The 25,850-nt window shown below is 41.6% G+C and overlaps 1 protein-coding gene across 5 annotated transcripts in view; it reads left to right on the top strand.

Moving 5' to 3' along the window:
- PALM2AKAP2 (PALM2 and AKAP2 fusion) overlaps positions 1 to 25,850 on the top strand; it is a 271,441-nt gene that overhangs the window by 138,627 nt on the left and 106,964 nt on the right. For all 5 annotated transcript variants that reach the window (XM_075021178.1, XM_075021180.1, XM_075021183.1 and 2 more), the window contains one exon: positions 19,664 to 19,746. In XM_075021178.1, the coding sequence (XP_074877279.1) occupies positions 19,664 to 19,746 (83 nt within the window). The remainder of the gene's footprint in view (positions 1 to 19,663; positions 19,747 to 25,850) is intronic.

Below are 25,850 nucleotides of genomic sequence, written 5' to 3'. Positions count from 1 at the left end.
AACGTAACCCTTCTACTAGTCTTTGAACCCCCAGGAGTGCCATTTGCCCTAATAGAAAAGAACTAGCCATGTGCTTGACTTTAATAACATGGGTAGCCAAATTTACTTCCATGGATCTGCTTGTATGATCCCATTTCATTAAACACTTCTTCACAAAGCCCCAGATAACTGGAAACAGCACAAGAGTCCCCTAGATGAGCCATCCTATAAAGCAAACACCATTTTTGGAGAACAGCAGAACAGCATTATTAAACAGTATCAGGCAGAGAGAAGGTAACAATGAAATGCAGTTAAGTGCTTCAAATGAACTGGTTCAGCTTGACCTGAAGTGGAGAAGGTCTTGCTTTCTCCATGACTAACAGCTTTTCTTCCAAGACCTCTATTTTGTAGACATACCTTCCTTGGCCCTCCACTGCTAGTGGGCTTGGAAGTCAACCATATATGGTCCCTACAGAGCATGGGCAGCCAGTATGGTGCTGGGCAGGGAAGGGAAGGAGGCAAAAATTATTGCTGCATGCTTTTCCATCTGAAGGAAGCTGAGAACACTGTCAGCATCAGAGCAGAGTAAATAATATTGTTTCAATTCACGGGTGAAAATGAACAATCAAAAGCAGAGCAGGGGATTCTACCATGCTGAACCCAAATCGGAACTTTCTGAATTGACCAGTTGTTTAAAAACAAACCTGTTTTTTTCAAAATCAGGAGTTTCACTGCCAGCTGGAGGCATTTCAAAAAAAAAAAAAAAAAAAAGAAAAACCACCCAAAAAATCCATACCAAAAAACCCCCCACCAATATCTCATGTGGAATATATTAAAAACATTGCTTTGACATTACCAGCACATTCCCTTCCACTTTTTTTATCCAAAATGATTATTAGTGGAATTCAATGTGATTTCATTCTCTCAGAGCTCATTTTTTTCCAGAAACTTCACTGTTCAGATTCTAGGGGAAAATTCACTTGGCTCCAGCACAGCACTCCTAGCTGAAGCCTGGAGAGCTGACACTACGATTTCAAGTCAAGTGTGTGTGCTAATGAAGAGCTAGCCATGGGCAATAGACCCACAGCTGTACATTGTCAGTACTAGACGATGCTCCTTTATCTGCTGACTGTGGCCAGCTCTCTGATTTTCCCTTCCCTCTTGCCTTCTGCCTCTTTCCCTTCAGCCACACACATATTTGCACAGCACTCCTTTAAGCACGGTTGCGCTGCGTGTATGTCACTGAAGTGGACAGCACTCTGATTCAGCTTGATGCTACCACCAGAAAGGAAGAGTCTGGTCTAACATCCATTGCCACGCATATGAAGACTAGCATGCTCTTTAACGGATGCTAAAGCAACAAACAACTGATGGGGAGTGACTGCTATTACTGGACTCATCCTCCCCTGGACACAAATCACTCTTCCAGTGCCATGTGTGCATCATGAAAAACTTAGGCAATACTGATGTCTGTGGGAAAAAGGATTTCAAGACAGATCTAATGTCTGATCCCAAAACAAACCTTCCCTTTCTCACCTCTGTTGCATAAAGTAAGGAAAACTCAAATCTGGTAGTAGAGATTGAGGCAAGAATATAAGATGTTTATGCCAAAAAGATCTTAGTGAAAAAATGTCTTGCAGATCCCCTAGCCCTCCAGAGAGGTTCCAGAGGTGAGAAGCAATCAGAGAGGTATTCTCCAGAGAGAAGAACACAGCCTTAAAGCCAGAAACTTTTTGGATCTGGTCACAGCTCAGAGACACTGGTCTCTGCACCCCTTACCCAAGTAACCTGAGCTTCTCCCTCAACATATCTGCTGTCTATTTTTTCAGGTAGAGACACTGTGCATCTTAAGATAGCAATGTGATCATTAATTAGTGTTTACAGGGACTACATCCAGTAGGTTGTAAAGCAGTTCTGATGGCTTCTGCCTGTTTCAATATGAATAATTGACACTGAATATAACAGAGTTACCAAGACAGAGTTGCTAGCTCTGTTCAATTAATTTTGTCCTCAAGGAGAAATCTTCTCGTGAATAAAATCTATGTGTTTTTGTAGAGGTAAGCTAGCACTCTCTGTCCATATAAACACATGGTGCTGTGTAAATGTTGACACTACTGCAAGATAATTCAGGGCCTATGTGTTAGTCATGTGAAGAGGATAGATAAGAAAATTGCCCCTAGCACTGGCAGGGAACAAGTTTCCCTCTCTATTGAGGCAAAGTGGCATCAGTACTCCCCAGCAGGCTGTAAGATGGATGGGTTTTTTTGTAGTTCAACACACTTACATTCCCTCTCTGGCTCTTGCGGTGGGGGTCAGCAAAGACAGAAAAATGCCTACTTGGGCAAGGCATGCCAGACATCCCCACCTCATCTGAAGGCAAGTCAGTCAAGGAGAAACTGGACCTACTGGTAGAAAGGAGTCCTGTGAGAGGAGAAAAGGGGCAATTTTTATACCTTTTCTCAGGCCTGAGGAGATAGGGAAGCATCAGGCAGCACAGTAAATTGCAGGTGGACAAAAAGCCAATTCTTCACAGCGCTAATGCTGAACATGGGGTCTGGGCTCCAGCCTGCTTGGTAGGTCCATCAGGGATATCTCAAGACATTTACAAATCAGGGTCTTTCTTTTCTGGGAGCAACCAACACGTTATCTAGTCTGCAATAAATGAAAAGTCAACAAGCAAAAGTAAACTTGGGAAACACATTGGAAAGCTTGCTTTTGATCATTTTTTGTTTTGTACCACAGCCTATTGCAAACCTTCCTCGGGTCAGAACTACCACAGACCAAATACGGGTCTGCTGTCCCTGTAATTCAGACCTGAGAGGAGCATAGGCTGCAAAGATCAGGAGCTAAGCCAACCCCAAACTTCAGGGCTAGGCAAAGCATGGGTTTTGTACAAGGATGAGAGACAGCTGTATGATTTAGAGCTGGACCTTGGTCCAAGCTTCCACAGAAAATGGGTGAGCCAGCACATGTGGTTTGGTATGGATCCATCGGTGCTGTTTGGGCAGGGCCATGCTGTACAGAGCATTATGTCCACATCATACCCACTATTAACTAGACCTGTAGACAAAGAGGAAGTGCCTCCATACCATTGACTTCAAACACAGAACATCCAAGCCTCATCTAGACAAATTCTCAGACCTAAAGATAAAAGGTCAGCTTCAGCCAGAATAAAATGATAGCATTCAGGTCTCCAGATGTGAACTTCCCTCCCATTTGCTGTTTATGTTTAAAAATAATCTCTCTGCGGAAAATCATTGTTGTGGCAGGATCAGCTGTTGTCAGTTTTGTCTTGAAGGCTTCAATCAATCTCAAAGATTGCATTGGCTTCATGCTGGAATCAACTGGGCTGAGCTTGACCACAGACCTCATAGTCATGAATAGTTTTGTACTTGCAGAAACTCTGACTTGTGTGTAAGTGTGTGTGTGCTCATGTATGTGCAAACAACTTCTCCCTCTCCTGACACAACAAATACAGACTTGAGTTTATGAAAAAATATTCAGAACAGTGTATCCTTTCCTCAATATTTGCCTTCGGGTTTTTCAAATTTGTCAAATCTCAAGCTCACTGAGACAGGAGTCACTTTTTTTTTTGCTGGCAATATATCACAAGTATCATAGAATGTGGCAAGAATAGGGCAAATATGGGAAAGTTCTGATGCCTCATGTCAAAAAGCTTGCCTCAGAACCTACATCTTACAAAATCTTGTAAACTTTCAGCTGTGCAGTACTACCTGTTGTGTTCCAAAGTTGGAGCGACTCAGGTTCATGGATTTCCTTTATCAGAATTAAGGTGAAACAACACCAGGGGAGTTCAAACAACAATCAACATTTATTCAACCTAGCTAACCTTGCCCAAGTACAAGTGAACTTATCAATATGAACCTTGCAACATGTTGTTAAGCTGCTGTTTGAGAAGAGAAGGGAGGTGTAGAAAAAGAAATGGAAAAAGGAACATGAAATGTGTCAGAAGGAGAGCCCTCCTGTTGAGTCACGAGGTTCAGAGCAGACGCCCTTGCTTTCTGGACTCCTTCTCAAAGAGGAGCCCAGGGGTAGCTAGATCCACTCCTAGTCTCAGACTTGGTCAACGGTTTATGTTTAAAAGGATGAGGGGTAGGGACTGTGGAAAAGGGAGAAGGAAAGGTGGGGGAGAGAAGGAGAGAAAGAAAGAGAGAAAGAGAGAAGGGGGGGGGTTGGGTTTACCAGTCCTGGGTCCAGCGTTGGTCCAGCCAGCATAGAGATCCAGTTCCAGAGGGTGCGCACTGAGAACTCCTTCTCCCTTCTTTTATAGTGTGTTAGTCGGTGGTCTCGACGTGGGCAGTTCCCATTCCCGGGATTCTCTGGAATCGGTCGGGGGGGGGGGGGGGGGGAGGTTCATTGTGGAGTTGCCTCTCTTTCCCTGTTGGCATGACCACTTAAGCTAGAAGCACAGTCCCATCCTCCATGGGGCCTCCTCCTCCAGGTGCATACACTGTGCTCCTTCTCCTGGTCACTTAAGATAAGGAATTGCGGCTTTGGAGAAGTGCGGTCCCATGCTCCGTGGGGCCCTCTCCTCCAGCCACATTGTCCTGTTCACAAAACTCCAGAGGCCATTTTCTCCACCAAAGTTCTTTAACAAATGTTTGAGACATTGACTATAATTTGTCAGACCATCACACTACCCTCTCTGGAAGCAGCAGCTGAAGTCCTGGCTCCACCACAATCAATAGGAGTCTTGTTTCTGATTTCTTGGGACTGGGATACACAATGAATCTGTGTGTGTAAATCTCTGCAGGCCTGGATCCTAAAAAATTTACATGGAAGGGTGGACTACTTTACATAAACTATAAATTTAAATCAATATACTAGTATTACAAATACCTGCTTTCCGTGGAGGAAAGTTAAGTTTAAAAGCAAAGTCTATTCTGCTGCCATAAAGTCCTGAATATCCTGTAAAGCTTTCCAATGTAAAAAAAACATTTGTAATTCTATGAATACAGTCAGTGTAGTGTATCCCTTTCCCCTAGTAAAGAGAGATGAGAGTTCAGTCTGGACATCAAATATTTATGAAATATATATTAGAAAAAGGACTTCCAGTACAGCCATGAGGGATAGCCTACTGAAGGTATGCAGAAAACTTTACTTGGCATTTGTTTAGTTCTTAAAATTCTGCCTATGTAGACTTTAGCCTATGTGACTCGTTGACCCAACTTCAAGATTTTGCAGTGACATCTGTGGATGCCCAGCTTCAAGATGAGCAAGCTCAAATTCCAAAGCTTCTGAAAATACAAAGCATCCAAAGAAAAGTTAGGATGACATTTGGATTAGTTCTTATTACCAGCAAAGCTGTGTGGTTTAGTACAAGTTCTTCTTCTTTTGGAGTTCCTCTTTTTCGTTTCTATTTGAATCAAAACTGTCATTTGTACAGTACTGTGAATTAATGTATTAGTAAGATAGAGGGCAACATAGTCTCGGCTGCAATGTATATAGATCTTAAGTTAAACAAGATTAACATCTAGCAAAATGGATGGGGAATGAGGGGGTGATGTATTAGACATAGTAAGGCTGCTGGTAGAAGGGAGCTCAAGGGGTTATAGGGTAATTAAGAAAATCAGAACTGTTCACAGAAAGTCTTTAATCAAAAACCATTAGTATCATGAAAGTGACCATATTTTAGAAACAGTATGTGGTTCCAGGAGACTATAATTCTTGTTTTCAGATAAAGTAATAAACCTAAGGTGGTTACACATATGGCTTGGCAGCTGACACAGTGTAAAGTTAGACCTCCCTCAAGAATCATAACTAGTTTAATGACAACTTACTTAATACAGCTAATAGCCAAGTGATAGTATCTTGCATTATAGCATGTGTGCCTTGTGCAACTGCTTTGGTACACTTGATTTTGTAAAGTACCAAACAACCTAAGTATTTGTAGAATACCCCTCATTTTTTCCAGGCAGTAAGTGAAGAATTGAAATGGTCTTTAACAATTAAAGTACAAAAGATGTTGTAAGCTATATTTTAATATTTAATGTGTATTTTAAGACAAGGCAAAGTTATTATTTAAGTATAAGGTAGATGGCTTCTCACCGTAAGAGTTAGTGCCTTATGGCCATTCTGCAGAATAGGATTCAGGGTACTTTAAAATGCACTTCAAATCATTCCTGAATATTTGCACTAAAATAATTCATCATAAGGAAGATGAACTGGATTAAATTCCTGTGGCCCTACAATATAGTTTGCTGGTAAAAAATTCCTAAGAAAGCAATAAAGTAGTTCAATTTCTTCTCCCTGAAAGACCCAAAGAATGGCAGCACAGTATATAAAGATAGCAGATACCTGTTTCCAGAGATAAGCATTCTAGGACATCCTGTCTGGGTCCTGCTGGAATTAGCACTTGAAATTCTGCTGTCTCTGGCTGAGGCTGGTTTTGGTGTATTTCTGACAAAATCTAACAGCAACACCACATAAAAGCCACCCTTGTGATGTTGCCAGTTTCAAGTTCCTCGATCCAGTGCATGGATATAGCATGGCTAATAACATTTTGACCCAGGCCCAGAAACTGCCATATCTGAGCACTTCACAGTCTTCAATGTAGTGAAATTCCACAGCATCCCATTAAGGCAGAGAAGTGCTATCATTGTTATGTGAAAAATGAGGAACTGAGGCGGAAGGAAATGATGTGGCTGTCTACAAAGTCAGAGCTCAACCAGTTTCTCAGAAACAAATATTTTCTGATGCTGATGTGGCTTTTCACTCTTACTATGCATGTACGTTTCATCAGCATAGAGGACAAGTCATGAACAGAAAAGGTACCAGGCAGGTAACTCTGCTTCTCAGCTGCAGGGAGCCCTGTTAAAAACCCATACATCCATAGGATGCTTCTGTGCCCAGGGTGGGAACAATTATGGACCCAAAACCTCCTTTATGTACTATTACATCCCATCAGCTAACACTGCCCAGCAATGACCTAGCAACAGCCATGAGGAAATCATCTGCTGCTCCATAAGTGTGCTACATTGGCATTGGGAGCTGTTAGGTATGGAGGCAAGCTCTTTTTATTTTATAGACCAGGCTGTTTTGGAGAGTGTGCTTACACAGAGCCAAAGAAAGATTACCCACCATTGCTTTATGGCTGTCTTTGTGCTGGTGCAATGATACAAAATGGGAGGGAAATGCCACGGCATTACATAGTAGAAGCATGATTGTTCCCATTAGGCATCTTTTCCTGCTTCCTTGTACACGCAGCATTCTGACAACGTTTTTGGAGGGCACAAAAACCACAAGAGCACAAATGTTATGTCTTCCTTTTTCTTTTGTTTTTCAATTTTCTGCAACATTCCGGTAACTCAGTCTCAACTAATGCACAGTTTTCTGGTGAGGATTACCCGAGTCACTGATTTTCAGCAGGAGCACCCTCACAGAGGCAGGCAGGGCAATCAATATGCCTTAAACCACCGTAGCCAGAGATGTCATTACACAAGAGCAAATGCAAAGTAATATCCGTTTTTTACCAGGATAAGATCTACCTTTTCATTTTATAGCCAAAATAAAATAACTAATTAAAAACCAGGAGCCACTTGGCAAACACTGATCCATTAAAAAGCAAAAGGTGAGCAGTCCCCCAGGTGAAGACAAGGGAGACTATTTGGTACCCCGTTAGTCTCCCTGCATTCTCAGATCCCCCATAGCTGAAGGCACTAAAAAGGGAAAAGCAGAAACGGCTAGCTTCCAATGCCTATTCTCTGACTGTTTATTTAGAGAATGAATATATTTCCCCTTATAATTCTAAGCAGAGTTGGGCACCCAACAGTGACTCTTGTAGAAACTCGAAAATGAGAGACATAGCTCAGATTCAAGGAACAAGGATTCATAGTCCCACTCCACTTAGGTTGCACTGAACAAGCCTCTGCTTGTGTCTCCATCTGTTTATTTCCATTATGTTCATACAAAGCCTTAGGCCAGGCACTGTCTCTCAACTGTATTTGCATTATGCAGGAAGCATCTCTGCTCATAAAGTCTATTAGTTTTTAAAGTGTAGGCTTTAGGGTAGCACTGAAAATTTCATATGACCATCCTTGTTTTCTAAACAACAAAAAAAATTTCTATGTGAATTCAACTATTCACCTCTTTCCGCTAAACATAGGGAAGCAAATTCAGCCCCGATACAAACATATGAACATCTCATTGACTTCAATGGCCATTCAGCTTAGCTATGTCAAAGCTGAATTAGGCCTTGGGTCTCAAACTGTCTTGTCTGCTTTTGCCATCTGTCTTTCTATGCTAACCTAATTCCTTATTAAATAGGGTGTTCGAACTGAATGTGAACCAATTCTGCTGATCCTTTCTCTGCAACAAACATTGCTAGAGGCTAACATTCCTGAAAGTTATGACTATTTTGACTGCCTCTGCTTCTGGATACTGTGTGATGTTCTTTTAAGGTGGCCTGAAATTCTGACTGTGAATGTTTAAATTCCTGAGCATTCAATCCCTTTGCAGTCATATCTTAGACATTCAAAATTACTAAGCCATTTAGCAAATCATAACTCATAACAGTACACAGATTCATTGTCCGTCTTCCTTAGAGGTTTCTGAGCTGGTAGTGCTAAACATGGTAGTTCACATACCATGTAGATGATGATGTGTTATACAGAAAGAAAAACAAACAAACAAACAAACAAAACCAAACAAACAAAAAAACCCAGACAGATAAATGTCTCTATGTTGACAAAACAATGGACAGCAGATCCAGAAAGTGTATTAAAGGGACAAGGCAGAGATGTGTCTAACGACATCCCTAATCTAGTGATTGTGGATGATGGAGGAAGTACAGGGGAAGGTCTGAAGATACAGACTGAGTGCAGGTGTTCTTCCTATATGAAGACTCTAACTGCCGCTGTCGAAGACCATTGCTCTGTTCCAGTGGGGCATTTCTTGTGTTCTTAGAAACTGTCTTTTACTGAGCTAGGAGAAGACTCGTTGTTGCTCTCGGCAACAGAATGTGGAAAATCCAAACAACCCACCTGCACAGTTAAAATAAATTAAGCATGACAGTTATTTTTATCTGTTACTCAGTGCATGTTGTGAAGAGAACATTTGAATAGCCTGAATAAAGGAAGAAGCAGCCATGAACTTAATTTAAACTCGGACTGAACTATTCACAAATTGAGAGCTGCTGAGGATCAAGTCATTTGGTTGTCATTTGAAGGAAAGCATGCAAACAAAACAAAACAAAACAAAAAACCCCCACCTCTCATCTATTCATTAAGTGTTCACAGTTTCATCTTCCAGGCAAGACTTGACATGAAAGCACAGTGGTTCTTTCAAAAAGAGGCTTTCTAATACATTTCTAATTTTTAGAAATTCCACAAGAAACTTAGCTTGCTAGATTTCAACAGGAAAGGTTTGAATGTGCAGCTTGACATTTTGGGCCTTACTCTTAAACCATTTGAAATTTCCTGATCTTTCTTTGTTTTCAGAGCTGGAATCTCTTTACAGGGCAGGGTGCCTCTTTAAAATGTTACAGTGTAAAATCTGTAATAACTCTAGCACAGAAGCAATAAGTATTTGAGTTACAGGTAATATGAAAGTTAATTGAAGCCCTGATGTAATTTTATGCTTTCTTCATGCTCTATTCCACTAGTATTATGGGCTTATTGTCAAGATGAGAGCTGTGAAAAATGTTTATTGGTACTCTGGTACAGGCTCTACACTGCTTTTTCTCAACAGGGTAGCTAATTCTCTTAGGAAGACACTTAACTGAATCAACACTCCTCACTGTTTATGCTAAGGAGGAGTGGATGGAATCAAAGAAATAGGACAGATAAAGGGAGATGCACGTACACTACAAAAGCTACATTTTAAAAGGAGGTCAGTTTTGTTTATCACAGCTTTAGCACATCCCCAGGTAGGCTCAAGGCTCAATCTCTGCAAAAACTCCCTGGTCCTATACATATTGTCCATGCACCAGCTTCCATTTTGGTGTAGCCTGCACAAATGGACAGCCTCATCAGGCAGGGAAACTATCACGTCATGGGACTGCCTTGAACATGAGTTCTACCCCAGCAGGTAATGAGGGTGCTGTAAGCTAAATTATGAGGCTCCTAAAACTTGAACACAAGCATAGCTACCAAAGGCAAAGCATCAGCCTTAGCTGTTCTTTGATGCACTGTGGAATGCAAGTGTGTAAAAACATTGCCTCAGGAATGTTTTTAATTTCAAATTTAGACAATGCACATCACGGGACAGAAAAACAGCTGAGAGAACAAGTAGAACTGAGCTGATAATTTCCACAAGTCTGCAGAAGTCAACCAGCATTTTCTTATTGACTTTGGATTGTGCTGTAGCTGTTTGTTCTACCCTTGAAGAGCCATGTTTAGCATACCACGGACACAAGAGTCAGAGGTTTTGCATTGCATCAGCAGGGCATGCTTTAAGGAGCACATGTTGTGACTTTGAAGAACTGAGAGAGGACAAAGCCAGGATCCTGTCCCCTTGGGAATACATGGCTGGCCTGTGCTCATTTAGGAAGCACAGAAAGCACCTCTTTAATCTCCTGTCATGTTTATTAATGTGGAGGTTTTGTGGGCCTCCCAGGCAGAATCTAGGTTTTATGTTTCAGGATGCCATATTTACATGAGTCCCCAAAGTGCGGGACAGCCTGGAAAATTACACCCAGTTAGCCCATCTCTGTGCAGCAGGACTCAAAAAAGTACTCATGAAATGCAGCTTGTTACACTTCTCATAATGCCCTAAGTATTGGCTAGGAAGTGATGGATGTGGCATCATTTGACATTGCACATTAATTTGTGATGTTTCCTTAAATATTAAACTTTTTAGGTGCAAAATGTAGCCCAATATCATGACACCAAAATCATAATTTTTTTTTTTTTAGTTTGGCTTTGCTTTCAAAGCATTTGATCTCTTCCTCTATTAGAGAGCCAAGTAATCCTTTATTGAACTCTTTCAAGCATATGGCTTGGACAAGAAACATCACTGGAGTTTTGACCAGCAAGTCATGCCTCTTTTGAATGTTGTGGCTGGGAAATGAAATATTTCACTACCTATTTTAATTCTAGGGAGGTCATATGTGAATAACTGAGGAGAATATACCATATCTGGATATTATGTTTGCCTCTCAGTTTGCTTTTTTGGGAAAACAAATAGTACTTTGAAAGCAAACACTATAATTTTTCCTAATTACATGTCATTTTCTAAGATTGCCAACCTTATCCACAGAGGCCAGAGACTGATATGTCTTCTCTAATTGAGCAACAACTTACTCTATAAGTACTCCTCTGAAATGACTGAAACTGATTACCATGCAGCACAGCTAAGTTTAGGTGAAGACAGGTGTCTTCATCTTTAAACACTGGGATCTTATCTCTGATGTCCTTTTGTTAAAAGTCAGACTATATTAACCTTACATCAAGCAGTGATTTTAATTTGACTATAAAATTACTAACACTGTTCGGTGCTCTGGATCTCTTCTCGCAGATAATAGATCTACTCTTAACTTCAGGTGAACCAAATATCTGTCCCAAAAGGGTCCACTCTCCTGGCTTGCATGGCTTTCCAGCAGTGTCATGGCTCATGCCATGATAACACCAGTTCGCCTGCACCTTTCAACTCTCATGTGCCTGTCTAGGGAAGAGCAAGCTTTGATTCTGCCATTGCAGAATTTACAGGATTTGCACTAACAAGTCTGTCTAGTACAAATGCAGGCTTGAGGTGGGTTCTTTCATACCTGGCACATTATTCTTTACCACAACAGAAGATAGTGACAAGGCATTAATTAATACCATCTTCTGTCAAGCAAAACTGGCAGGTTTGGTTTTGCAGTAAAGTGCTGATACAAGTTTGTCTGATGATAGAAAAAAATTGCACATTTCTTCAAAGCAACTGACAGTACAATCTTAACTCAAAAGTATGCAAAACTGGAGGTCAAATGTTAGGCCAGTCCAGGCAGTTTGGGCTAGGTCTGCCTCATTGCACTTTGGCCCTGGTCTGCTTCATTGCAGTTTGGCCCTTAAAAACTACAATCTAATCAGGCAGGTAAGCCAACTTTCAGACTACTCAGGGGTCTTGCTGTTGCTGTGTCAAGGACTGAAATACTTCTTCAGGGTCTTATGCTGTAAAACCCCCTTGTCTTATTTGTTTAACTCCTGGGTTAATTGTGAAAATCTTGCAGTATGGCTTTTTAGCAGTGTGGAAGGAGGCTTCTCAGTATAAACTACACCTATTTATTCCTAAATCCACGGTGGATGTGTGCAGTTCAATCATGTCTACTGCGCCTTCAGTGAGCCTGCCATTTTTGTCAGATCTACAAATGCAAACCAGATCCAGAATATGACCCCTGAAGGAGACCATGAGGTGAGAGGAAAATTGACAGTGATAGGTCCTCTTATATGCACTCTATTACCTGCAGCTAAATGTCAGCAGAGTATGATTGTCCCCCCTCCTCCTCAGTAATGCAATCTGACACATATAAGGACTTACCCTATTGAGCCAGACTGGTTGTTCATTACAGGGAAGAGCAGAAAAGTATAATTGGGAGAGTCATCTAAAGACATAGTTTGTTAAAAAATTGAGATTGCCTTCTTCCCTTCTCTACCAGGTACGCTGCAAAGCCATGGTCATTTACTTCAGCAGTAGTATCCACTAATGCTGAACGTCCTGCGTGCTGCTTAAAGTCACCAAAGAGGAAATTAGATTTAGCTGGATTTATACCACTTTTGACTGTTGGAGGTGCATCCATAGCATCTTCCCACATATACATGTAGCACTCCCAACTGTTGGTACATGCAGCTGCACGTCTAACTCCAGGTAACAGCAGAGGTCATAAAAATATGCCTTGTCTGCTTCAGCATGGGCAAAATTAGTGTGATGAAGGCAAGAGATAAACTGTCTCACTTTGCAGTTAAGAAAATTGGACATAGCTGTTGCAGTCCTCTGTTAGCTCTGCTGAGAGGGTTAGAAACTCATCTTTCTGGTATTTACACACATGCATTTCTTGGGGGCAAGAAATCCTCCAGGCGGATTCAGTGAGATGAGCACCACGGGCTATTTGTCTCCCTCACAGCATTACAGTCATGCACTTTTCAGCACTGCTTGTGTAACTGATGGCTTTTCTCTCTACTAGTATAGTTATCAGGAGCAGATAATCTTTCTGCTACCTTCTGCTTTCTTTCTGCAATTGAGCTTAAGATTTCATGATTAAAAAGAATTTGCATGAGTGACTTGTGCTTCCCTTCTTTATATCATTCAAGGAGTTCTCTGCTATTTTTAAACCCTTGTGCAAGGCAATGAATTAATTGTTTGGCTGCACTGCCGCCACATACAGCAAGTAACTCTAGGCAAAGCTAGGAGGCTGTCTGCTCTTTTAATGATAGAACATCACAGTTCTTACCCGGTATTTCCCAATAAGAGAATGTACTCCAAAACAAATTATTATAAGTAAGAGAAACAACATTCACAGTTTTTCCCTTCTTCATGCCACCCAATTCATGTCAGAGTTTTAGGCTATTTCCTGCAGACATTTTTTTGTCCAAAAACTTCAGTGTTTCTCTCTCAGTTTCATCATATGCTGTTCACTGTGAACAAGATTGCTGAGATTGGGAGCAATTTTCTAAGCAACATTGCAATCTCATTCTCTTAGAATAGCTTTAACCTTAGGGCTGGTCTATACTTAAGGTTTCATTGCAAAATATATGTAGATTATAGTTCTGAGGGCTTTTTGCTAGCTTCATAGCAGAAATGGTGAACTTCATAGCACACTTGCAGATATTTTATGCTACTACAACTAACTATTGAAGGGGTTTTGCCCACAGGGTTAAATCTGCAATAAAAATGCATGCATCATCCAAACCAACATTAGTTCATCACTGCTGGTCACCAGAAATAAATGATGTTGGTAGGTAGAAATTCTTCATTAAAACAAATAAGGGACAAACTTTGATACTGAATGGCTGAAGATACAGCTGTTCTCCCAAGCTGCCATTACTTCCCACACAACTGAAGCATGCAAAAGTTATGTCAGGGTATTGCTAGCCTGGGCTAGTTCAAATCACTCCTGAAAGCCTGACTGAGCTGAGGACACCTAATCCATCTCAGTGATGGAGATCTGAAATGGCTTTAACTACTCCATCTGCAGCCACCAATGTAAGTCTATTTAGGCGTTTCCCAAAATGGCACCAGACTACATGTGCAACTAAAATGTGCACCTGAATTTTGGAGACTGAGCCTTTGACACCTGTTCTCGGTATAGATGCAGCACAGTGCTTCTGGCATGGTCACAATCCAACCAGTACCCTCTGAGGAATAGCACCAGCCAAGGCTCCTTCTTAATGGGGCGTAAGAAGGTGTGACTTCTCTCCTACTAACCCTAGGGTCCCTAGTAGGGAGATTTTTGCCTTATTTGTATTTAAGTCCAAAATACATCACACTGTGAAAGCTGGGGGGGGGGGGGGGAATTGGAAGAGAAAAGCAAATCAGCAAAAGATAATTGTGCCATTAGCTCTATAACCTGTGCACCCACCCCAGTGAATAACACCACTATCAGATGCAGAAAAACAGATTAAATCAGATAGTGCTCTTAAGACAATTGCTATCAGAGAGACACTCACATCACAAGAGAAGTGGCACTTAACAGCAGCCTCCATAATAGTTTTTTTAAGACTGAAGATTCTGTGGAAAATGAGACTAAAATATTTTCTTAACTCTTAGAGGTGAGCCCTCAAATCCTGGTTAAAAGAGTAAGGAAGTTTCATTCCTTCCTTCAAAATATAATACGGATGCAATGCCTAAGCATAGTGTATATTAAAAAAAAGTGCAAAAAACAGATAAATGAGTGGTTTTCTTCACCACTTAAGTTATGCCTTTGTCTTCATGCTGATATGTGACCTCTCCCAATCTGAACTCCATGAAGCCACTGAGTCATTTAGTGGTTCAATACATAAACATAACAGCACTCTTGCTGAAAGGTCTTATTTCCTAGACTGTGTCTTTTTTTTTCTCTCCCTCTTCTTCTTTGAGGATTTTATTTTTCTGAATGACCTGTTATTATTCACAGGAATAATTGGTGACAAAATCTACTTTGCAGTTTAACATGGCATCTGTCTACTGGCTCAGCTGGCCACTGCCAAGATAGCAACACAAGGATGTAGTTCAGCTTTTGTTTTTAATGACAAGTCATATGTAGCTGAAAGAAAGCAGGCTGAGAAACAGCAGGAATCCCTGTGGTTCAAATCAAGTGAAAATAGTTGCTCTAATAAATTGCCTCCTTGGCCTGTTCAAGACCAAATGGGCCCATCTAGTGATGATCCAGGATTTATGTGGTTGGAGCTGGTCTGTTTCCTTCCAATCTGAACAGGGCAGGATGCACTCTGGTGAGCAACAGTCCAGCCAGTAGATCTGAGATGGCAGCACCCTCCAGCCAGCAGAGAGGGCCAAACTGGGAGTAGTAACATGTCCTTTTGGCACATGTGTGCAACCTGGCTTGGCTCTGAAATGGACTAAAACTGCTCCCACAAACAACCTGTCTCAGTGGAAAAGGATGATAAATCTTAAACTGCTCCAGCGGCCATGTTAGTGAACATTTGACTATGTCTTAACCTTTCATAGTAAGTATAAATGACTATGATGTGAGAAATGAAGAAGGCTTGATTCAGTATGATTCAATCACTGCAGGAGTTTTCCTGGTGAATACCTGAAAGTGCTTTATCTACCTTTTCCTCTGAGAAGCAAATCTTTGCCCTAAAGGTGTCCCCTGATTCAGCTCCTCTTATGCTACAACCTGCCCTTTTACTGCACCAGTTTCTTTTGCAAAAGGATGTAGGCTGTCAGGTTTCAGATGGATACAGCCTACCTCAGAATTTATGGTTGTATAATACAGGGCTCAGAGTTGTTTCCCACCAGCTTAACAACACAGCAATGGAGCCTATATGCTGAAAACACAGAGCACTCTGTAGCTAAAACAAATAGCAAAATTAAGAGCCTAAGTCTGCAGTTTCTGGGTAATTTTTGCATTTGTGAAGGACTTTCTAAGGGAGTTGTGGGGCCCTGTAGAAAGGTCACATACTTCAGTAGCTGAATTGCACCTTAAAGATTCCTTTCTTTGTCCAGATCCTATAGAAGTAGAGCAGAAATCCAAAGGGACTGACTGACTGAGATGGATGGAGCAAGCATCCCTGAGATGAATGTACTGCCCCAGGTCACTGCTGACCAACACAGAGGTGCTTCCCCCACGGTCACAATGCTGACCACGAAGAACTGTGATTAAGGAATGAACTGCTAAAGTCTCCCCTTGTTTGTTAAGAGCAATGAGTGGGTATTCACAGCAGTTTTCCAGATCCTACATCAGTACCTCTATTTTTCATCCATATTCTGCACTTCCACTGGCAACTATATCACCAGGAACTGGGCATCTGGCTCTTACACTTAAATTTCATCCTTCCTGTCTTGACAGCATCCGTTCCTTTCTCTCTTGGCTGATGCTGCTGAGCTGAGAGCCCAAATTCCTTCTTATTAGCTGCACCTTGATTTCTCTCCTAAGTCTGCATGGATACCTCTCTTAAGGAAAGAGACTGTTAGCTCAGCTTCATCCCTGTTGTATTGTCCAGTCCTCTTCATTGTTAAACTCCTGTCATCCATCAAACCCTATTCACAGTTGAAATCAACAGCAAATAAAAAGAAACAAATAAGTCAGCACAGTGCTACACAGAAGTGGAGCTAGCATGCATAGAGATGGATGAAAAGCCACTGAGCCCCAATAGTGCTGATGGAGCTGCCCTGCAGCTGTTCTGGTTGAGTTACTTCATCACTGCTGCACAGATGATGGTAGACGTAAAACTTTAGCTGTGCTAATGGCAGCGTGAACTGGTACTATGTGCAGCCTTACATCATGTCCATGGATGTGAACACGCTTGGGATTTTTTTTTAATCCAAGGATGATTATAAAGTTGCCATGTCCTTCATGCAGATCAAGTCAGAGGTCCATGCTGTGACAGATATGGCCTGTCATCAAATACAGAGTGTGGAGATGAAGTCTATTCAGGCTTATGGTATTTGTAAGTTTGTGAGATTTGGGGGAAATCTATCCTTTTCTTATGTGTCTTAATTTCTAGGCCTTGGACTTTTGTGACTTTTTTTCTAGTTAAGTACATGTATTACCGCTGTAATGCTCTCTTCTTCATCTTTCATGTGTTGCCACATCAATGGGGAATATCACTTTACAGGTGGACACTTTAAGTCAATACCAGTGCCTACCATGGGCTATGCAGAATGCTAGTTGTGTCACAGGTGCAAAATTAGGCAACCCACAACTCCATTTAACATCCTAGTCAGCAGACTGCCCTTTCCTGCTGGGCATAGGCTGCATATACATCAGCACTTTAGCAAAGAACAGTAGTATAGTTTTTAGTGAACTCCTTCCTCTTTCCTCAACCACACTTGCAACTCATTCAGATGTGGAGTGATTCACACTATGTGATGAGACTGTTGAGTCGCAGGCAAGAGCCCTTTTGGAGGAAACCAAACCAGAAACTCTTCTGCAGGGTCATATGAAATACTTTTCAAACATAGTGGAAACACAAATATTCAAATCAAGTACTACTCCTTCTGACACTGTGGTAACATTCAGTCCAGGGATTCAGACTAAATCTAGTCTGACATTAAATCCTGTAAATACTTATAATATGGATCTAGAGATGACAGCACCAACTGTTCCTATCCTCTGATACATTCCTACTGCACAGCTACTTGCTGATGCAAACAGAGGCATCCACACAAGGACAACATGCTGAAGGCTTCGCAGTTCCAAATACACTGCAGAAAAAGATGCACAGGGACCCAAGTATGAAGGGATGCTTTAGTGAAATGGTAAAAAAAGGCACACAGCTTTATTTTACATCCGTATTTGAATAGCAGGAGAGCATATAGGTATCAATAGATAATCAGAGGCCCACTATGCTAAAATGCTCTGCAGACATCTAACAAGGAAGGTCCTTTTGGCCTGAGATTAGCATGAATAAAACTATCCAAGTGAGCTGGAAAGAAGAAAAAACAGCAGAAGGAAGAAATCAGGACAGAATAAACTAGATGCCTTTTCTGCAGCACCACCTTCCAAGCAGCAATGCTCTAGGGGAACCCCAGCACAGATGAATGCAAAGGAAGGATCAGTCCTGTGGTAAAGTCAGAGGATTAGACCTCTGGCTTTGGGGACTACTACAGAGTGCTGAGAGCACAACAAGAAAAAAAGGTCCCAATTTCCCAAAGCAGGAAAACCCACCAGCCAATACTGTTAGAAAGAAAGATACAGATGTGTAGTCAGTGCCTCCATGTACCCATAGGTAGACTACAGCTCAAGCTACCACTGTTAGCATGTGCCACTGTCTGCTGGAGCAACAAATAAGCAAAGGGCATCTCTAAAGTACAGATCCTTTTGCATAAGTAATCATAACACAACTGTGGACTATACAAAAACAGTAGTGGTTTGAAGAGACACACTCAAGATTGTAGACTGAAGTAGCAGCAGAGGGCACGAATAACTGTCCTTGTATTGACCAATGACTACAGAGCCATTTCAAACTGTATTATTACATGAGCTGTATTTCAAATTTAGTAGGTGCACACAGTGCTGTGGTAGCACAAGGAACATTATTCAGTGTATTCTCAGTGTGACTGTGTACATTCAACAGTGCTACTGGAGATGTTATATAAATCCTTATACATCCTTATCCTCTATAGAGGAGAATGTGTAACCCCTATAATTTAATTTCACAGTTTAGAAAATATTCACTGATTTAATCTGACTCTAATCCACCATTATTTATTGTAATTATTGCCATTGCTGTGGAAACTCCAAAAGCAATCAAACAGCTGTCTGTGGCTAGCTATGCTTAAGCAAGACTGTCTCTGGACATGAAATCAGCAGGTATGTTCTTACCTTCTTCAAGGCTTAAGCTTGATGTAGAAATAAAAGTGCAGAGGTTCTTCTTCCAGACAGGACAAACAGGCTGCCGGCACCATGCCCTGCAAGCTGCACCTGTAGCCTGACCTCACCTGATAAGCAGTTGTGACTACTGCCTGGCTGACAGTGTTGGCTAATAAGATGCTCATAGTTAGGGTCCTAGATGCTCTTAGTTACCCTTCCCTCGGGATGCACAGAAGTGCTCAAATGTCCTCTGGTTTCTCCCCAGGATGGGATGAGCTCATCCCAGGGATGGTGTGAGCACAGGTAGCCCTTCAGCACAGCAACACAGGCAAGCACAGAGCAACCTGTGTCTGGGAGGCTCCCTTGGGGTGGCAAGGCTGGACCTGACATCAGGGACATCCCACCACACCCTCAGGGACCAGGACAGCCCCAGCCCTGGTATTGGGCACCATGCTAGGGACAGAGATGGCCACTGCAGGGGCTGAAATGGAGCATGTCCTTCCTGAGCCTTGGCGTGCTGTGTCAACCCGTTAAGCACCTGCTGCATTTTCTCCCAGCTGTAGCAGCCTCTCTACAGCATGCAGAGCTGTCTCCAGCTGGCAAAGATATTTTTCAGTCATTGTTTTTGTACCCTTTCTGCTTTCTTTAACAACGCTGACGAAATACCAGGCTGGCGACAGAGCGTGGCTGGTAGAAATGGATCCAAGCAAAGCAAAGCAACCTCTCAGCCATGCATATTCTCCCGTAGGCAATAAAATGTCTTTGGTTTTGTAGGCGCAGGAGGATTGGATATGCTGCCAAGGGACCTGCCGGGACCGTGCTCCTGTGAAAGTCCTAAAGCTGAGGAGGGTGCAGGGGTAAGTCTTCTCCCACCGCGTCCTTGTGGGATCTGTGCTTGATGGCACCCCATGCTTGGTGGGATGGGCCACACTTTCAGCTGCGAGGAGGTTGTCATGGGGGGAGTAGTTTGCACAGAGACCCCGTTGGTGTAAACTGCATTCACTTGACTACTGCAGGTTCTCCTCCTAAATATTTGAAAGCCTGGTGCAACGGTTGGGATTAGGAGGACCTTCAATAAAAGTGCATCTCTTGGGAGATGTTGTTAAATAATCCTGGCAACTCATTGCAAGATGGTGTCAAACCAATTTTACCTCACCATCAGTCAACCCCCCCCACGTCTTCCCTTGCACCTTCTCCTCTTCTCAAGCCCCTCTGTAGTTACTGCTACTCCACCTCCTTCCATCTGCTGGAAACCCACAGGCGAGCAGCTCGTCAGCATGAGGAGGGCAAGCATCTGAGATGCGTTGCCCTCACCTGGTAGCCTGGTGTGGCTGGGTGGCATGTGGAAACATGCCAGGTTGCTGGAAAAGGCGTGATGGGGACATTCCTTTTTCTTTGTTGTTCTTGGTGTGATTGTGTGCAGCCAGGTGTTTTTAACAGCAGCAAATGAATTCATCAATAAGGTGGTGGGAATGGAAAGGGAGTGAATGGGCGAGTCAATTCCTGCAGGGCCAAGATGTTCATCTTCAGGGTTGCTGACACTGCTGAGCATGAATCACATATATCTAAAGACAAAAACAACCGTGTTAAAAACTAAAGGCCTCTCCAACAATTTTTTATTATAAAGGGATTATTAAATAAAGATGCAAACTTGGGTATACCTAGCCCATATTAATGCCTAAATTTACTTTAGTCTTTTACATTTCTTTAAATTAAATTAAAATAGTAAAACTGGTTCAGATGAAACTGATGAGGCAGATTTCAGACTTCTGCTGTAAAAGCAAAGGAGTTTTTTCTTAAATTACAGTTAGTTAAATGTAGCCCAATAACTAACTCTTTCGTTTAGAGAAGCGTTTAAAGATAAAAATGCAGCAAGTTCATATCTTCTTCTGATCTAATAGTCTTCTGGTCTAATAGTAAAAACTGGTATGCGAAGCTCAGATTAGCTGGCTTTAAGATCTTAAAGGCCATGGTGAATAATCAGCTAAGGTCAGCACCTGCAAAAACCTTTTTTTAATGAGGAACATGTAAATGCAAAACATGTTTTGAAAACCTTTTCTTAGATTTTTCTAATCATATTTACTAGTTGCATTTATAATTTAAAAAAAAATTAATAATTTTCTCAAAATCCAGGTTTCCCACAGTTTTTATTTAAGTGCTAATAAAATCCAAAAGGGTCTGGATTAATCTGATGTTTAAAAACAAAACAAAACAAAACAAAACAGCTCTGTTAATAAACAACAAATATGAAACTGACTATATGTGGTTAACAATTTAGAATGGACAATGTAGCACAGAATTTCATACTCCCGGCTATTTAAAACAATGACCAAATTCAAGGTTAAATCTATGTAAAGCAGGAAACCAACATGTTTGGCATATCAGCCAGTGAGAATCCACCTTTCTTTAGGCAAATAATTTACAACACAAACAATAAGAGTAAGGTTCAAATTGATAACGCAAAGCCATCAAAATGAAACTTTCATGCTATGGTTAAATCAGATATTTAAATCATTCTGACTGCAGTTGGAGCATGGACTTGCACAGGCATTTGCAGACATTTTGCACTGGTTGCTGTCAGTGTTCTGCTCAGCGTAGTATCGCTTTCTGGCAGCTCATATATCTCAAGCAGGACCTGTAGGACTGCTGGGAAAGCTCTGAGCTAGAGTTTAATCAGTCCCTAACTTTCTCTGGCTTAAGCTAAGGTCATACTTAAGGAAGAGGGGGAAAAAAGGTTCAATGACTGTGGAATGCAATTTGTTTTAATAACACAGTACTTCCGATGCTTGGGAGTGTAACACCAGGCAGAACAAAATCTGACTTAGCATTGTTTTCTCCTTGGTTTTAAAAAACAGTTCTCATTTTTTTAATAATGACCCCCCGCTGAAGGAGGAGGTTTAATGGCAGAACTTTGTAAGAGGGAGGCTGACTCAGTGCTGCCACTGACGCAGCGTGAGCAGAATCAGCAAAATGCTAGCCCAGGAAAGTCAATAAAGTCCATGAGAGTATACTTACCAGCATGGAAGAAAATTAATTTAGTTACAGCAAATGATGAAGTGCTGAAATTTTCTTTAATAATTTGCTAACAATTTGTGGAAGGGAGAAGCCTGATGCTTGAGGCAAAGACTGTATGGATCAGCTGAATATAAACTCTTCTGAGCTTGCATTTGCTGAAAGAGACAAACCCAAAACAATTGTCCTTTCTATCACTCAACAGTCAAATGGGAAATGTTATTTTCATATAAGAAAACCAGCAATTTTAGATTGACTCTGAAAGAATCTATGCAGACCTAGTTGCAATATTTTTTGATGATATTAAGATAAAGTAGATTCTCAATTATTAAAAGTCAGGAAATAGAAATTGCATCTGTGTTATTTTCAACAGCCTACTTACTCCAAGCTGGGATGTGGACCACAAACTATTAATAAGAAGCAACAAGCTACCCTAGTCCAGACTGTGCTCTTGATGTATGGTTCAAGTCAATGTTAATTGATAGGTAATGACATTCACAACCAGTGAAGACAGGATATGGATCAGTAAACAAATGTTACACTTGATCCTAGTCATGACGGGAAGTAATACTCTCCCTTACAAGAAAAGAAAAATATGGTCCTCCCGAAGAGCCACCCCGTGTAATGTGCTCAGAATTAGCCAGGCTGGACCTATTGTTGAACAACTGAAAGTTTATGAATGACCTCAAAGTTTTTTTATGTTTCTTCTTTCTTTGCTAAGTAGCAAAATACTGCCTCTTCATTGTTGCATTTAAAACACATCCTGTTATGCCTGCAGCTCTTTTTGGACTGCAGGTTCAGAATACCATGTACTCTATTACTGAGCCTTTCTTGCAGCTTTTGCTCAAAAGGAGAACATCTATGTGTGTGGGAGTAGCATAAACTGCAGCTGTTTTTCTGGGTTTTTTTCCACCATCATTACTGCTGACTGGCAACAAGGAAGAAGACGTACATATACACTATTTGGCTTCTCTGCAACACTGCTGTACAGGAGGCTGGGAGATTATCTTGGTGATCTCCTAATTTCAGTACAACTTTTACGGCTGTAAAAGGATCAGCAGTAGGCTGAAAGAATTTATCTTGCAGTGAAAAGTATGCTGCTATTTTGCTGGAATATTTTATCAGAGATATAGAATTTCAATTTGCTTTTTCATTGGTTTTATGAAAGATTCTATCACCAAAGAACCTATGTGAGTCCAGGAATCTCTGGAAAGATTAATTAATTTCACTGGGCAGCTGCTTAAAAACAACAAAAAAATCCAAACAGTTCCAGGATACAAGCCCTTCCCCTCATGCCCCACCTTGCCCTGCTGCCATGAATATTGTGGCCGAAAACTTTACAGATAACTCAAAATGACAGTGGCTTTGATATTTTCAGCACTCTGGGGCAGTTTAAAAGGGAGATGCTCTTTCTGCACAGTACACGTATCTGAAGCTTGTGAGGCCAGACAGCAAAAATCCCTGGTCATCATTCGAAGTGCAAGACTGCATGGCCTTATATCCCCTCCTCCCTGACCCTTCAGGCAGTTTAGGATGTGTATCTTGCTGCCACACCAGCCATGGAGGGGTGCTGCTGAAATTCAGAGACATGTGAGCAGTAAAAATCCAAAGCAAGCTACAAGCCTGCTTCAAGGAGTAAAATAGTTTATTTTCTGCAGATGACGCTTTCCCCAGTTGGTTCCTGCCAGCTCTCATCACCAGTTTTCCCAGGTCATTCTCTCCATCCCTGGTCCTGGCCACAGCTCACCTTGTGCTGAAGTCAGCAGAGCTGGGCTTGGTAACAGAGAGGATTAATCTGAGTTATTGCACTGCATGTCACAGCACACAGCTAAGAGTTCATTTCCAGTTATGGTCTCTGCTAATTGCTCTCGAATGCGTCTTCATATCATGACCAAGGCAGGCAACATTAGTCAGGGAAGCCAGAAGATCATCAGTCATTCAAAGCGATCAGAGGCATTATGTTTGACCTCTGGCATTGTAATTTTATTTCTGTGGCTCTGCATGGAAACTGTCAAAGCAAAGTAAGAAGATTGTCAAGCTGTGGTGCCTGCATAAAACATGCCCACCTACCTTCATATACAAAGACAAGTAAGATTACCTGCTCTGACAGGTAATGTAATAGTATGTGAGTTAAGACATTAAAATGCACAGCAGTTTTGTAGCACAGAGCTGGATTTCCATACAGAATACTGTGTATTTTTAATTAGCAGGCCTATAATCAGCTTGTCTTATCATCTCATTACAGTTTCATTTTGCCTGATTTCAGTTCTAATGATCGGAAAATGCTGTGAAGCTAAGATCTCAGCTTACTGCAGGGACAGCCAGCCCTTCAGGCTGGCCACGGGTTTAGTCATTGGGCCTGTTCCCTTTCCAATTCAAGAAACAGACACATCTTTAGGGAACTGTGAGATTGTTGTTTGAGGGGAGAAAAACATTTCTTTGTCATGAGACAAAGAATTTCTTCCCTGAGAATTATCCACTTGTCTCTTGACTTTCTGAGGACCTTCAGGTAGGCTTGGTTTTCTCACTTAATCATTTCTAGTATTGCCATCCACCCTGCAGCAAATGACACATCCCAGTCGGAGGCATTTAACATCACTGGGATAGTGCTGGAAGGAGCAAGCATCCAGCCTTGAATATAGGGAGGGCTAGGTAAAATGTGTAGAGAAGGCAGCTTAACTGCTGAAGATTTGTACTTCAATGTGTAAAACTCAGAAGATTAAAAGGTATCAAGAATTGCAGGACTGCTCATTAAGGCTGTGGCAACATAAAGGTGGAAACATTAGGAGCATGGCAAGAGGGTCTTGCTGTTCTTCTACGTAGTAGGGATTTCAATCCCTGGAAGCTGATAGGGTTCCTCATGTACGAGTAAAAGCAAAGACAGAAGGATTTCTCTTCTCCATAATTGTCAGAGCACACCTGTGGCAACCCTCCAGGAAAAGATGGTATGACAAAATGTGCCTTTCTGCATTTAGTTAATGTTTGGAACTGGAGTAAGCACTGCGTTGGCTTTGCCTGGTAATTAAATGTACAGAATTTAGGAGTACTGACTTGTTTCTGAGGCTGCTACTTGTGGGCTGAAAAAGTTAGGAACATTTAAATGCGAGCAGGTAAAATTTAAATGGTATTATTTTTAATAGTTACAGAAATAGTTTTGTGTGATATCATTTATCAGCTCTTGATTCCCTCTTTCTTTCCTGGTATAAAAAGTTTCGTGTAACGTCCTTTTCTGCTTATCACACTTTCCTGCACCAGACCCTGCCAGTCCCTTAGCTCTTTCAAAAGCCACCAGTCTCTCCACATATTCATCACGAGGGTCTTTTTTGCTATGACTGCAACCTCTTCCAATCCAGGCTTCTTTCCCGATTTCTACTCTCTAGATAAATCCATGCAGGTGTTTCAAAAAACCAGCCTGTTTTGTGCGCTGCTTTCATGCTCTCTTTCCCAATAGATCTCTTTACAAGAGCTACCCAGACCTCTCGAAACCCTCTGATCAGCTTCCCTTCATATTTTGTCTCTGCTACAAGACCCAAGTTCCCACCCGGCTTAGTTTCTGCTAATTGTGCTTCTCATTTGCTGCCACTCTTACTTCAGTCCAGTCTCTGGTGTCTCCCACAGTTGCTTATCTCCCTTGTCAGATTCTTTTTCCTGGGGTGGCTCTGGCCCCAGTTTTTCCTGCAGGGGCAAATGTCTCTGCTCCTCAACACTCATTATTGCTTACATTTTGATAACATCTACCAGCCAGATAAGAAATCATTATGTTGAATGAGATAAACTTACTAAAGGAAAGCCTGCCTCTAGTCGAGGTCTCAGGAAACACTTCAGATCCATCTAAGAGCCACGGCATAAAAACATTTCCAGCTCTCTCTTCCATGGCAGTTTTGATGATTAATTGCAACAAACTATTTCTGCGCTATCTTTGTTTGCACAACTGGAATTTGTATTTACA

The sequence above is a fragment of the Buteo buteo genome, chromosome Z (assembly GCF_964188355.1).
Source record: "Buteo buteo chromosome Z, bButBut1.hap1.1, whole genome shotgun sequence".
Taxonomy (NCBI): domain Eukaryota; kingdom Metazoa; phylum Chordata; class Aves; order Accipitriformes; family Accipitridae; genus Buteo; species Buteo buteo.
Note: the sequence above shows the minus strand (reverse complement) of the source record. Positions and strands in the feature narration are given on the sequence as shown.